This window comes from Sus scrofa, chromosome 3, assembly GCF_054392235.1.
Source record: "Sus scrofa isolate SSC_HxYL_T2T_F1_AM1 chromosome 3, Sscrofa_HxYL_maternal_Yorkshire_Landrace_v2.0, whole genome shotgun sequence".
Lineage (NCBI taxonomy): Eukaryota > Metazoa > Chordata > Mammalia > Artiodactyla > Suidae > Sus > Sus scrofa.
Genome location: NC_139385.1, coordinates 126,073,883 through 126,087,379, shown reverse-complemented (window position 1 = coordinate 126,087,379; position 13,497 = coordinate 126,073,883). Strand labels below are relative to the sequence as shown.

The following is a 13,497-nucleotide window of genomic DNA, read 5'->3' as shown; positions in this document are numbered from 1 at the left end:
CCTGGTAGCTCTCTAGAGGAATGTCCATTTTGTCTCTTTAGCTAGAGCAGAATCACAGGCCCACTTCCAAACCAGCCACTAGCAGTAGAACCGATACCACCATGAACAGCTTCACCCACTCATGAGTCACGCTGAGCCACACAGTGAAGGGAGAGACACCTGGACGTTAGGACTCTGCCAACGGCGGGGAGGGGAGGCGGGTAGGCCATCAACAGTATTGACTCCGGCGGCTCTGCAAGGCCAGGCCTGATTCCTGGCAAAGCCAACTCTCTTGTCATTTTTCTGAGACACTTCCACAAACCTGGGAAATACTTGGACAAATTTCACCGAGGAAAGGATGCCAAGCTTTGATTGGTTAATGAGCAACATATTTGGGGGCTAAGGGCACCTACACTTTTCTTATTTTCTTACTCTCCATCAGGCCCCTTTTAATCAACATTCAGTTGTGTTCCGGGACTTTTCTCATAATTGGTGGGGCATTACATGGTTAAGGGATCTCCAGTCTATTTCAGGACTGGAGAACTGTTGCGTTCAGCAACAGAGATCATTCATTCATGCATCAAATATTTACAATGTTTTTACTGGGGGCCAAGGACACAAAGATAGAAAAGATAAGGTCTTCATCTGCCAAGAAGTAATGCATTGGAGAGACCCCTGCCCTGCAGAGAAAATCTGTGAAATGTGCCTGAGCGACGAGGTGAATCCAGAGAACTATCACAGGAGTAGGCAATTAAGTTGGGTATAAAGGTTCCGCGAGAGTCCACCAGGCAAAGAGGAGAGAGAGAGTGTGGACCTTAATCAGCTCAGACAGCTATTATAAAACGCCCCAGACTGGGGGGCCTCAACAACAGGAATTTGGTTCTCACCGTTCTGGAAGCTAGACCTCCAAGGTCAAGGTGCTGGCGGATCCAGTTCTTGGCGAGGGCTCTCTTCCTGGCTTGCAGAGAGCCACCTTCTTGCTGTGTCTTCACAGCGGGGAGAGGAAGCTCTGGTGTCTCTTCCTCTCCTTGTAAGGACACTCATTTCATGATGGGGCCTCCACCCTCATGCGCTCACCTGAACCTCATTACCTCCAAGTACCCCCCAACTCCAAAGACTAGCCCACTGGGGGTAAGGGATTTAACCGATGCATTTGGAGGGAACACAACTATTCAGTCCGTAACAGCAAGTCAGGTCCAGTCAGGCTCAGTGGTTAACAAACCTGACTAGTACCCATGCGGATGCGGGTTCAATCCCTGGCCTCGCTCAGTGGGTTAAGGATCCCTCGTTGCTGTGAGCTGTGATATAAGGCCACAGACACAGTTGGGATCCCACAATGCTGTGGCTGTGGCACAGGCCAGCAGTTGCAGGTCTGACTGGACCCCTAGCCTGGGAAATTCCACATGCTGCGGGATGCGGTCATAAAAAGCAAAAAAAAAAAAAAAAAAAAAAAAAGTAAAGAATAAAAGATAGAAACAAACTCATCAGATTTCAAAACCAATCTATGGTTACCATAGGTGAAACTGTTGGGGGGAGGGAAGAATTGGGAGGGTGGGAATAACACATATACACTGCCATATAAAATAGATGATTGACGAGAACCTGGGAGTTCCCTTCGTGGCTCAGTGGTTAACGAACCCGACTAGGAACCATGAGGATGGGGTTCAATCCATGGCCTCACGGAGTGGGTTAGGGATCCAGCGTTGCTATGAGCTGTGGTGTAAGTTGCAGACCCAGCTCAGATCCCATATTGCTGTGGCTGTGGTGTAGGCTGGGGAACCGCCATATGCTGAGGGTGCAGCCCTAAAAAATAAATTAAAAAATAAATAAATAAATAAAATAAAGAGAAACTCCTCTATAGCACAGGAAAATCTACTCAATAGATTGCAATAACCGATATGGGAAAAAAGAATGGATGTATTTATAGGTATGACTGATTCACTTTGCTGTACACCTGAAACTAACACAATCTTGTCAATCAACTTTACTCCAATAAAATTAAATGTAAAAACCAACAAAATCAAGGTATTGACAAGGATGGTTCCCTCTATGGGCTCTGAGGAAGAACCCATTCTCTGCCCCCCTCCTAGCTTCTGGCAGCTGCCACCAACTATTGGCACTGCTTGGCTTGGGGCTTATAGCTCCAGTCTCTGCCTCTGTCTCCACACAACCACTTTTTCTCTGCTGTCTCATTTATTTCCCCTTCTCTTCTCTTCTAAGGGCTTGTCCCTGGGTTTAGGGTCTGCACTCATCCAGGATTATCTCATCTCAAGATTCTTACCCTGGAGTTCCCGTCATGGCTCAGCAGAAACGAATCTAACCAGCATCCATGAGGACGCAGGTTTGATCCCTGGCCTTACTCAGTGGGTTAAGGATCTGGTGTTGTTGTGAGCTGTGGTGTAGGTCGCAGACGCAGCTCGGATCCTGAGCTGCTTCTGCTGTGGTTGGGGTGTAGGCCGGCGGCTACAGATCCAATCCAACCCCTAGCATGGGTGTGGCCCTAAAAACCAAAAAAAAAAAAAAAAAAGATTTTTATCCTAATTATATCTGCAAAGACCTTATTCCAAAATAAGGTCACATTCTGAGGTTCCTTTTTTTTTTTTTTTTCTTTTTTTTGGCCACCTTGCAACATATGAAATTCCCAGGCCAGGGATCAGGTCCTAACAACTGTTGTGACCTATGCTGCAACTGCCCCACTGCTGGATCCTTTAACCCACTGTGCTGGGCCAGGGATCAAGCTTAGCCTCTCTCTCTTTCTCTTTTTTTTTTTTTTTTTAACTTTTTAGGGCCAAACTCACGGCACATGAAGGTTCCCAGGCTAGGGGTCCAATCAGAGCTACAGCTGCTGGCCTACACCACAGCCACAGCAACGCCAGATCCTTAACCCACTGAGCGAGGCCAGGGATCGAACCCGAAACCTCATGGTTTTTAGTCAGATTTGTTTCTGCTGCATCATGATGGGAACTCCCAAACACAGCCTCTCTGAGCGTCCGTTTTCTCATCTGTAAGATGGGGAAAACACTGTTACAGACATTCAACTTCTTATAAGCCCTTTGACTGATTCTGTCCCTTCTTTCTAATATTATCTAGTATCTAATCATTTTTAATATCTAGTATCTTTCTAATCATCCAAAGAAGTTTGGACCTCTGCCTCCTGCCCCATCTCATCAAATCTTTCTCCTTTCTCTTTCAGGCAGCTCCGGCCCCTGGAAGTCTTGTTCATTTCTTATGAGGAGCAGCTTGGCTCTGGGCCTCACCTGGCAAAGCCACAGTACTTCCTCTTATACCTAAAATGTCCCCAGGATGCCTCATTAAACAGAGTCCCCGTCCAGCACTGCCAGAGGTAGAGTGCCTGGCAGAAGCTTTCAACTTTCCTTGAACCCGATCTACTTTCTTGGGCAAGGAGCTCTCCTGGCCAGTATCTGTGAGCAAGAGGAATAGCGTGGGAATTTATCACTTCTGATATAAATGTTGCCATCTCGCCTGGGTGGGAGAACTGACCGGGAGGTTGCTTTTATATGGAGTGAGGTTAAAAGCTTGAACTTATAAATTTATCCTAATAAAATGTTGCTCTTGGGGTTCACTAGAAATATGGGGTTCCGGGAGTTCCTGTTGTGGCTCAGTGGAAATGAACTGGACTAGTATCCATGAGGATACAGATTTGATCCCTGGTCCCACTGAGTGGGTTAAGAATCCGGTGTTGCTGCGAGCTATGGTATAGGTGGCAGAGGCGGCTTAGATCTGGCGCTGCTATAGCTGTGGCATAGGCTGGCAGCTGCAGCTCCTATTTGACCCCCTAGCCTGGGAACTTCCATGTGCTAAACTTTCGGCCCTAAAAAATAAGAAATAAAGAAAGATGGAGCTTTTCTGTGTTCTCCTTGCTAGTCAGGTCGAAGACAGTTTTTCTTTCTTTTCTTTTCTTTCTTTTTTTAACTTTTTTAGCCACCCCATGGCATATGGAGTTCCCAGGCCAGGGATCAGATCCGAGCCACAGTTGCAACCTACGCCACAGCTGCAGCAACACCAGATCCTTTAACCCACTGTGCCAGGCTGGGAACCTGTGTCCTGGTGCTGCAGACGCTGCCAGTCCTGCTATGCCACAGCAGGAACTCCCAAGATACTTTCTTTTATTTTACTTTCCTCTCGAACCATTAAGATGTCATCTTTTTCTTTGGTATTTATTTTATTACCTTTTTCCCTTTCTCTCACGCTCTGAAACCAGCAGAATGTTCACATCCTGAGAGCTAAGGCGTGTGGCACCTCTCACTTCTCTCCGCCACAGCAGACTTTTGCTTTCTCTTCCCTAGTACAAACGCTTTCATGGGTATGTCTGCTGTTTTTTAATGATCACTAACAATTCACTGTTTTGGATGCACAGAGAAATAATTTTCCTAAAGTCAGAGCATCCTTTAGAACAGGGAACTGATGAGAATTTTAACTGGTTGATTCAGAGGTATACACTATTCACTTAACTATTAACTAAACAACAACTGAGATCCCAGGTATTTTCCCCTCAAAATGAATACAGCCTTGGCAGCTGCTGTGGAGGAATATATTCATAGCATAAATATGAAAGGAAGACCCTGAAGTCTAGGACCACTTCCTCCAGGTGAACGTGAAAAACAATTTGATTGGGAGCTCCCATCATGGTGCAGCAGAAATGAACCCGACTAGGAACCATGAGGTTGTGGGTTTGATCCCTGGCCTTGCTCAGTGGGTTGAGGATCCAGCGTTGCCGTGAGCTGTGGTGGAGGTCGTAAACATGGCTCGGATCTGGCGCTGCTGTGGCTGTGGTGTAGGCCGGCAGCTACAGCTCCGATTAGACCCCTAGCCTGGGAACCTCCATATGCCGTGGGTGCAGCACTAAAAAGATGACAAAAAAAAAAAAAAAAAAAAAAAAAAAAAAAGAAAGAAAGAAAGAAATCAAAAGTGCCCCGATGGGCAATGGATCAAATGGAAACAAAAATGCCACATAAAATTGTGCGTCTTAAATTGACCCTGAAACAAAATAAATAAATCTAACTTTTCTTCTCAGTTTACAAGCAGTTATTATTGGTTTAAAACATAGCCAAAGACTTTAGTTGAGAAACACTAAGTATTTGGATATATTTTAATGTATAAAATGTCATAAAATACTTACAAGGTATTGTACCAACCCAGAGACCAGCCTTTTCTCATCCCTGCTTACAATCCTTAATGTCTGTTATTTTCCAGGACTCTTTTGGTAGCAAATAACAGAAAGCAAACTCCAACTACCTTAAGCAGAAAACAGTAGAGGGGTGGCAACAGAGATTTGGGGAAGGATTCTGGGGTAGCTGATGGGCTTGAAGTACAGCCAGTTCGGGGGGGCCTCAGGGACTAGAAGGAAAGTCTTGGCTACTAGGCCTCTGTCTTTTTCTGAAGGTCTGTTTCATGCTCGCCAATGTTTTTCCATGAGGTTGGAATCAACGTTGCCAGCATCAGCAGGACACCTCCTATCTTCCTCTCCTGAGAGGAAATTTGTTTTCCTGGATCCAATTAGAAAGATCCCAGGGAGGGATGCTAATTGGTTTAGCCTGAGTGACATTCCTATCTCTGGGCCAATCTCTGGGACCAGGGAGGGAGGGTGGGTCATAGGAGGATTTGGTAGCTCCCCTTTACAACATGCTACATGCTGGCAGCATGAAGAGGGCAGAGTAGTTTCCCCAGAGAGGGGTGGGCATCCTCGGGTGATAAAGATTGTCACTCAAAATTAAAGCTCTTGCTTAAAGCCTTCGGAGATAGACTGCCTTCTGTGGGTTGGCTCTACAAGGCTTTTACTTTCTAATTCTGGGTTCACAATAATCTGTTACTTAAGGATGCTTGTTTTCCAGGGACTAGTTGGCTGAATTATTAAGTTATTCAGCCAAGGTCTGCATTATTAAAATAAGTTTCATTTGAATTAAAAAGATAAACATAATATTAGTATCTTTCTTTTAGAGATCGAAACATTTTCATCACAATTAATTAAGGCTTAGAGAGATTGATGGACTAATGAATAAAATTTCTCCCACTTTACCCACTGGAAACTAAAGCAAGATGTCTCATCTACACTCCCAGTTGGGAAGGAACTGGATTGGCTTCTAGACGAGTATGTTTTACATTAAAGACCAGTGGCTCAAATACCATATGATATCACTTATAACTGGAATCTAATATCCAGCACAAATGAACCTTTCCACAGAAAAGAAAATTATGGACTTGGAGAATAGACTTGTGGCTGCCCCGGGGGGAGAGGGAGGGAGTGGGAGGGATCGGGAACTTGGGGTTATTGGATACAACTTGGAATGGATTTACAAGGAGATCCTGCTGAGTAGCATGGAGAACTATGTCTGGATACCTATGTTGCAACAGAACAAAGGGTGGGGGAAAAAATGTATACATGTAAGAGTAACTTGGTCCCCATGCTGTACAGCAGGGGAAAAAATTAAAATAATAAAACAAGAAAAAAAAAAAAAGACCAGTGTCTCAACAAATAAAGCAAGCCCACAGACCGGGGTTTGGTATTTGGCTTTACTTTATAAAAATACACAACTTAAATACATATGACACTCTCTATACAAGACATAAACAACCATTAGATTTAACATTCTCCGTTATTTCAACAGAAACCATACGTGAATTACCTCCTAAGAGCAAAGGGTTTCTTTAGAGACTCTGCATTCCCAGTCCAGGGGAAGACTGCCTCATGGGCAATCGCTGCAGGAAGCTAACCCAAACCGTCCAGCTTTCCAACAAGTCACTTCACCAGCACGGCCTTTATTGCACAGCTTCATATTGCACTGCTCGTCAGACACAATCTAACTTATCCATACCACGAGGTCAAGCTTTCGTCTTCTCTAGAAATGCATAAAGGAAAAACCGCTATATAAACTGTACTGTCGCTTATGATTGTGCTAAATACCAGTCATGAGAGAGATGAACCTCTCTTCGCTTTGCAAAACTTGCAATGGAAGGTGGTTGGCTATGTTTTGTGGCTAAATTCCTTTTCAAAAGTTTTCCAAAAATGTTGGCAGACTCAGAGTGAGCTGGATGGAGTGCGGTGGAGAAGGGAGTGACATTCCAGTGCCTACTGAGTGCTCGTAGGACGGGCGCTGTCACTGTCAAAGGCCATGTGCACACGGCCCCACCCTTTCTAACTTAAGACCAAAATACCTCCCTCCCCCTTGAGAGTCTGTCATTGTTCTACGAGGAACAGCTCCGTCACTATGGATTCAGAGCTCACAGGGGCTGCCCTCTTAGTCTGGCTTTCTTTCAGAAATTTAGCTGCCTTATCTATGGCTCATTTAGCTAACAGTGATTTAGGCTCTAGCTTATCAGTCTAGAGGAATATTTTCCAGTTGAGAATTCAATGCAAGAGAACATACTAGAGTGAGTTTCCTGAGGTAAACGTGAGCCTTACAGAATAGAGTGCAATCTTAGAATTAGAGCAATTTCTCTTGAGGAGCAGCACAGTACCCCCAAATCTGGATGTCCAAGTTAACAGGCTAACAAAACCAAGCGCACATTTCCATGAAGAAATAAAATGACAATGCTGAAGTAAAAGAAACGTTGACAGTTGCGAAGATCAATTCAAAAGGAGGCAGGAAAGCAGAAGAGAAGAACAAAAGGAGAGTGTATTTGAAAGTTCTTAGGTAGGTAGCACGATTAACTTCAAAAGCCTCCAGGGATTTCTAACAAGTTTTAAAAGCGCTCATTCTTGGTGACTCAGATGCAGAGGCAATGGCTTTTCTTTAATAATAGCTGCTTGAACTTTTTATTCCTTTTTGAAAAATAGGATTCTCTGTTTGTTTAGCCATTGTTGTTACGCTCACTGATATATTGTGAAATTCCAACTGGTTAAAGCCTTTTAATAAGGTTGAACTATAAAGGACATATTTGCACCAAGAATTTAAATTAATGCACAGAGGTCTATGAAATTTTGGATAAAGTCAGTGCCAAGAAAACCTTTCACTGCAGATCATGCTTCATTATCTCTTGACATTCGACTCGAGGATTTCGGAAATCTGAAAAATCCTGGGACCCTGAAGCTTAACTTTCTTTTCTTTCTTTTACATAAATGAAATGGTACATCGCCATTCTTAACAGTAATCATCAAGGTGCTAGGAACTGGGTCCCAGGACATCAGGCTAAATTTCAACAAGTCACCCATTGTATGAGGATATGAATGGAAGCACTGAAGAGCCCTCTCTGCTGAAACTGCTCACCTGCACAATGCCCTTGAATGAGGTGACCAAACTCGCATTAAACAGCAGTGATGAAACCCGGCACTGGCTCTTACACAGGGTCACCGAGTGAGCGGTCATGTCAATTTGGGCTGACACCACCGGTGCACGGTCCCACATTCACCCGACTCCTAAGTTCTGCTGCAAGAACAAATCTATGTTTAATTACTTTAGGCACGAAGAAGGCCTTAAGCAAAATGTAGGTCCTGAAGAACTTTGGGCTGGAGTTCTACAGGCCCAGAGCTAGTGAAAATGAAAAGGCCAGAGGAAAATCCCATAAGAAATCCTATCTCATATCTCAATTTATTTTTTTAAAGTCTTTTCAGTATCACCAAGATGAAAACTCATACTAGGAAAAAAATGCTCTGGTTTCCTGACAACCAGCTCGATGCTGCTCAGGTGCAGCCACACAAAGCAAAGCTGCTCTGGAGAAGGGAAGGGTCCAGAGAATGCAGTGAGCTCCTATTAAACAAAAGTGGTTTTTCGTCTCAGGGGGTAAGGTGAATGCTTCCTGGTGATAAATATGGAATAGCTGTTTACAATTCACAGACAGTAGTGTTTACATACTTTAAAGCCCCAATGAGTGCAGCGTGCTCACAGCTAAGAGTCTGAGTAACATAAGGAGAGTGATGGTGTAACGAGCCAGGCAGGGAGACTGACTCTAGAAATGCTGCAAGAAAGGCTGGTCCTAACACGTGATCTTCATCCATCCCTTGGATATGGAGGAAGAGACTATGGCGAGAGAATGTATTTCTCTTTGTGAAATTAATCTTCATAATCTGTAGCTTAAAGATATTACTAATTAGAAATCTGGAACCCAAGCAAAAGTCAGAGATTCCTCCCACAGAGGCCTTAAGGTCTCTCCATCCACCACCCAAAGGATCCACACCTGTCACTGGTCATCCAGGCCCAGGTCACGGTTGGATGGAGGACGGAGGAGGCAGGAAGCGGAAGCCAGGGATTGAGGAAGAGAGAAATGGTGGCGGATGTGGTATATAACAAACAAGATGGGAGGAGAAGGGGGAAGAAGGAGGGAACTAACACTGATGAGGAGGGCAGAGGAGGCCTGGCTTACTGAGACACCCCTTCCTTTCCCACCTGTCTGTGGCAAAGGATGCGAACCAAGACAAGGCATGAACCTCACCGAGGGGCTTGCCTAGGCATCGAACATGCCCCGGCCAGGCCGGCCGAGCCCACTGGGATGTGCACACCATCTAGTCTGCAGGCACTTCTGTCTTGGGGTCTGATTCCTAATTCCGTGGCCAGGGAAAGCCTCAGACCCAGGGGCAGGACGAGCGCAGCTCTCCTAGGGCTGCCTCGTCCCTCCCCCTGGGGGCTGGAGGAGGGGAACAGAGGGAGGTCACAAAAGGCCACTCAGGTCAGGAGCGTATCACCTACTTCCCTTCCAAAGGGCTGCTGAGAGCTCATTAATTGCTGACTGATGCTTAAACCACCACCTCAGGAGCGCAGTGGAAAAGGGGCAACTGGCCTGTGAGGTCACCACACTTCCGGGGGTACAGACAGTGTCTGCTGCCATTTTTGTTTTCTGCTCTGATGAATTTTTAAGATTCCAAAAAGTGAAAGCGTCCTCCTGTCCTCCTTCCAGAAACCTCATGGACGTTCCTGAGCAAAGCACCTCAGGGATGCTCCGCCGACAGAGCTCACGGACGCATCAGAAAAACTCGCAGATCATCTGGAAACAGGAAAGGAACCGCAGGGTACACGGGGCGCTCGGTTCTTGTCACCGTGTGTCGCGGCACGCTGTCGATGACATGGGACCAGGCACCGGAATTACTGATTTACAAGTGACGGCACGTGAGGGAAAAGCGCAGTCAGGCTTTGTGGCAGAAAGAACCCAGGTTGGCTATTTTACCTTAAGGAAAGTCTGCTTGCACTGGATGCCCAGGTTTGTAGTTTTCTCTGCTTTCTACTTGATGTTCTTCAGGAGGGCCGTGCGGGCGCTCACAACGGCTTTGAAGGCGTCTTCGCTGCCAGGGGCTACGCACTTGTCCGGGTGAAGCAGCACGGCGAGTCTCCGGTAGGCTTTATTGACTTCATCCCTGCGGGAGAAGCAGAAGCCAAGCTCCACGTCAGTCACGGGGTCAGGCCCCCCCACCTCCCCCCGGCATCCTAGCTGTTTGGGTACCACCGTAGCTCTTGCAGTAAACGGATCCCAAATAATCACTACCCTTTCTCAAAGGTGGGACCCAAGGACTAGGAACCAGTGAACAAACACTACGTAAGTTCAAGTGGGAAAACGCACGCTGCCCTGGCACAAAGGGAGACGCGAACGCTAAGAAAATGAAAACGCTTGGTGAGAACATGATCAGATAAAAACAGACAGCGCTTGGCGCCGCACAGACATGCAGAAAATCTTTGCTGGCTGAAGCAATGCGGACAGGGGCCATCAGGGCAGGCCCCCTGGAGGATGGTTCTGGAAGAAGGTGGGGTTCGAGGTTTGACACAGCAGAGGGGAAATGCTGAGCAGCGGGGAGAGAACAGGCGGAGGCCTGTGGTTCCAGGAGGAAACCACCCTGGAAGTAACAAGAAACAAAGCTGGTCCGGGAACAGGGGTCAGCGAGTGAGGGCCCTGCCGGCAAGACAACAGCAAACTTGGATTTGACAAACAACAGTGACTGTAGGTGTTTCATGACAATATGGTGCTGGGAAAGCTATTTTTAGAAGTGAGGACACAGGTTACAACAACCCAAGAGTTTAGATCAAGGTGTTTGTGGAAGCAAACAAGGGAAGACAGAAGAGGTGATAAAAACACAAAGACCTGGCAGAAGCAGATGATGAGCTGGGCATGGGGGGCGGGATATAAGAAATGGGGCTGAAGTGAGTTCCAGGGTCACAGGCAATCTGAGGCCCCGAGGAAGATGGTGACACCAATGACCAAGCGAGGGCCTCTGGAAAGGGGTACCCAAGAGTTAGAGTGAGCTCCCTGAGAGCAAAGAAGAGAGAATTTCACATCTAAGAGAGGAAAGGAGCCCTGTGACTGGTGAGTGCTTCTCCCCTGACCAGCAAGTCCCAGGTGAGGGCTTTTTAGCCCCTCCATGAGCAGGGGCTGCTGCGCAGGGGCCCGAAGACCACCTGTCCCTGCACGTCTCCTGCTCTTCGCCCCCTCAGGGGAGTGCTGGTGGTACGCTGGTGAGCCCGGCTGCCTTCCATATCCTCCGGTGTCAGGCCTCCGAGAGGCTTCCCAGTGCCCAGCCACTCCCCTGGCCAGTCTGGCTCTGTCTCTACCAGCGGGTTCTGAGACAGGCTGAGACCTGGGACCTGGACCCTGTGCTGCAGTGCTCGCACCTGGACCAAGTCTCTCCCAGCAACAAAATACAAAGAAACCAGAAGGGGCTAAAAATAACTGCATGCATGCACCGTTGGGGCAAATTTTGAACAAGATAGAAAAAGGCCAAAAACCCAGCTGCCACATCTGAGCAGGGAACTGTATGCGCACACACACAGCACAGAGCACTACCCAGGGGGTGGGCAGACCACCACCCCTCTGGCCTGACCCCTAAGACCACCTCCGCCACCCCACAAAGGAACCAGCTCGCCCTGACTCGGAGAGCAAGCAGACTTACCAGGCACTCATTTTCACTCCCTCCTGCTGCAGCAGGAGCCCCAGTAAAGCCCTGCCTGAAGCTCTTGCCTGGCTTCTTATCAATTTCTATTGATTAAGGAGGCCAAGAACCCTGGGCAGTAACAGTTTTATTTTTCAGCTTCCTTCTGTAATTCAAGGTCCAGGTTATCCTACAAGCCTGCATTTGGTGCTTCCCCCTCTATTCTCTACCAGAAGGAGTTCTAGCTTGGCTCTCCAAATTAGAGAGATGGTCTTTGCTATCTTGGAGGTGATGGAAAGTCTTACCGGTCACTGTGGGGAGACTGAGTGAGGTCACAGGGCCATGCTAACAGCTGCCCATGTCTTGGGAATACATTCTATGGCTTTTTCTGCCTCCTGCTCTTGGAGCAGTCCTTCTGAATTTTCTCGTTTTACCTTGCAGATAGCTTCTCTGCACAGATGATTTTGACGTTAGCTAATAAGAATCACATTATCCCTAAAAGACTCTATCCTTGAGGCAGAAACAGTACCCCGTCTCTTCCCCATGAGTGAGGCTTGGCTTGGCTCCTTCTAGCCACTCTGCTTCCTGAGGAAACACGTCCACATAGGGTTAGTGTTCAGGCCTGGTGCCCTTCAAGAATTCTGGATAGCAGGAGAAACTTTCCAGGAAAATTTTAGAGAAACAAGATCGAGTCGGGTGTGTCAAACAGGTACTCGTTCTACTAAAGACAGTAAACAGCACTGAATAAACATTAAAACCCTCTATAACGACAACAGAAAGGGTTTTGCCCACATGTGCTCAACGGCACACCACATTAGTGGGATGGGCCCAGAGGAATAAAGGTAAGAAAAGTCCGTGTTTACATTGGGGAAGGGTATGAAAATGACAGAGGTCTCACAAATTTTGGTAGATTCCAATTACCCACAGTGAATAAGGAATCAAAAGTTTCTTCTTTCCTAACAAATATCGTTCAAAGTTAATGAATAAGTCATTGTTTCTGAGTTGTAGAGCCAATATCCATTGTAAATGAAATGGAAGCAGTTAGAATGAGACAATGGGAAGTCTAAAAGGGTATTTAAAAGACACCGGTTAACTCTGTGCTGTGAGGGCCTCTGAATTCCTCCCTCCTTCAGGTGATTCAAGCTTCCTCAGTGATGCCCAGCAAGTCTGGGCTGACCAACGACTATCTTCCTTCCCCCTCCCTCGTCCCTCCTGGATCTGAAGCTGTGCTAAGAGACCACAGGGAGGAAAGTTACGGTGCAAACTAAAAAGATACGAGAATTCTAGTAATATGTATAGTAGCAGTAGTATTACGGTGTTAAAAGTTATATAACCTTTGCAAGTGGAGAGAGTAGATTCAAAGAGTCCTAATACAACGAAAAAACATTTTTTCTTTATCTATAGGAGACAACAGGTGTTAACTAAATTCATGGTTGTAATTATTTCACAACATACGTCAGTCAAATAATTATTCTGTACGCCTTAAACTTATGCAATGTATGTGAAATATTTTTCAATAAAGCTGGAAAAAAGCTACATAACCATACTGAATAATGACTTATTTTTGAACAAGCAACAGAGTAGTGACTATTTCTTTTTCTCCCAAATAATTCTTTTGACTAAAATGAAATAACATAAATTTCAGAAGCAGTCCTTCTGAATTTTCTCAGAGGAGGAAGTAGCAGGATTTTTGACAGAAACAGAAAAAGAGA

General features: G+C 46.2%; 1 protein-coding gene across 6 annotated transcripts in view; it reads right to left on the bottom strand.

The window, feature by feature from the left end:
* Positions 1 to 6,496: 6,496 nt before the first annotated feature.
* The window catches only part of DNAJC27 (DnaJ heat shock protein family (Hsp40) member C27), a 40,728-nt gene continuing 33,727 nt past the window's right edge, over positions 6,497 to 13,497 (bottom strand). For 3 of the 6 annotated variants that reach the window (XR_014842471.1, XR_002342820.2, XR_014842472.1), the window contains 2 exons: positions 10,096 to 10,282; positions 6,497 to 9,983 (listed from right to left, as the gene is read on the bottom strand). Coding sequence is in view for 3 of the 6 variants with exons in the window: in XM_085019901.1 (XP_084876027.1) it covers positions 10,150 to 10,282 (133 nt within the window). In the remaining 3 variants the exon portion in view is untranslated. Of the gene's footprint in view, positions 10,283 to 13,497 lie in introns of all 6 variants that reach the window. The other 3 variants (XM_085019901.1, XM_021087775.2, XM_003481278.5) reach the window with 1 other exon arrangement.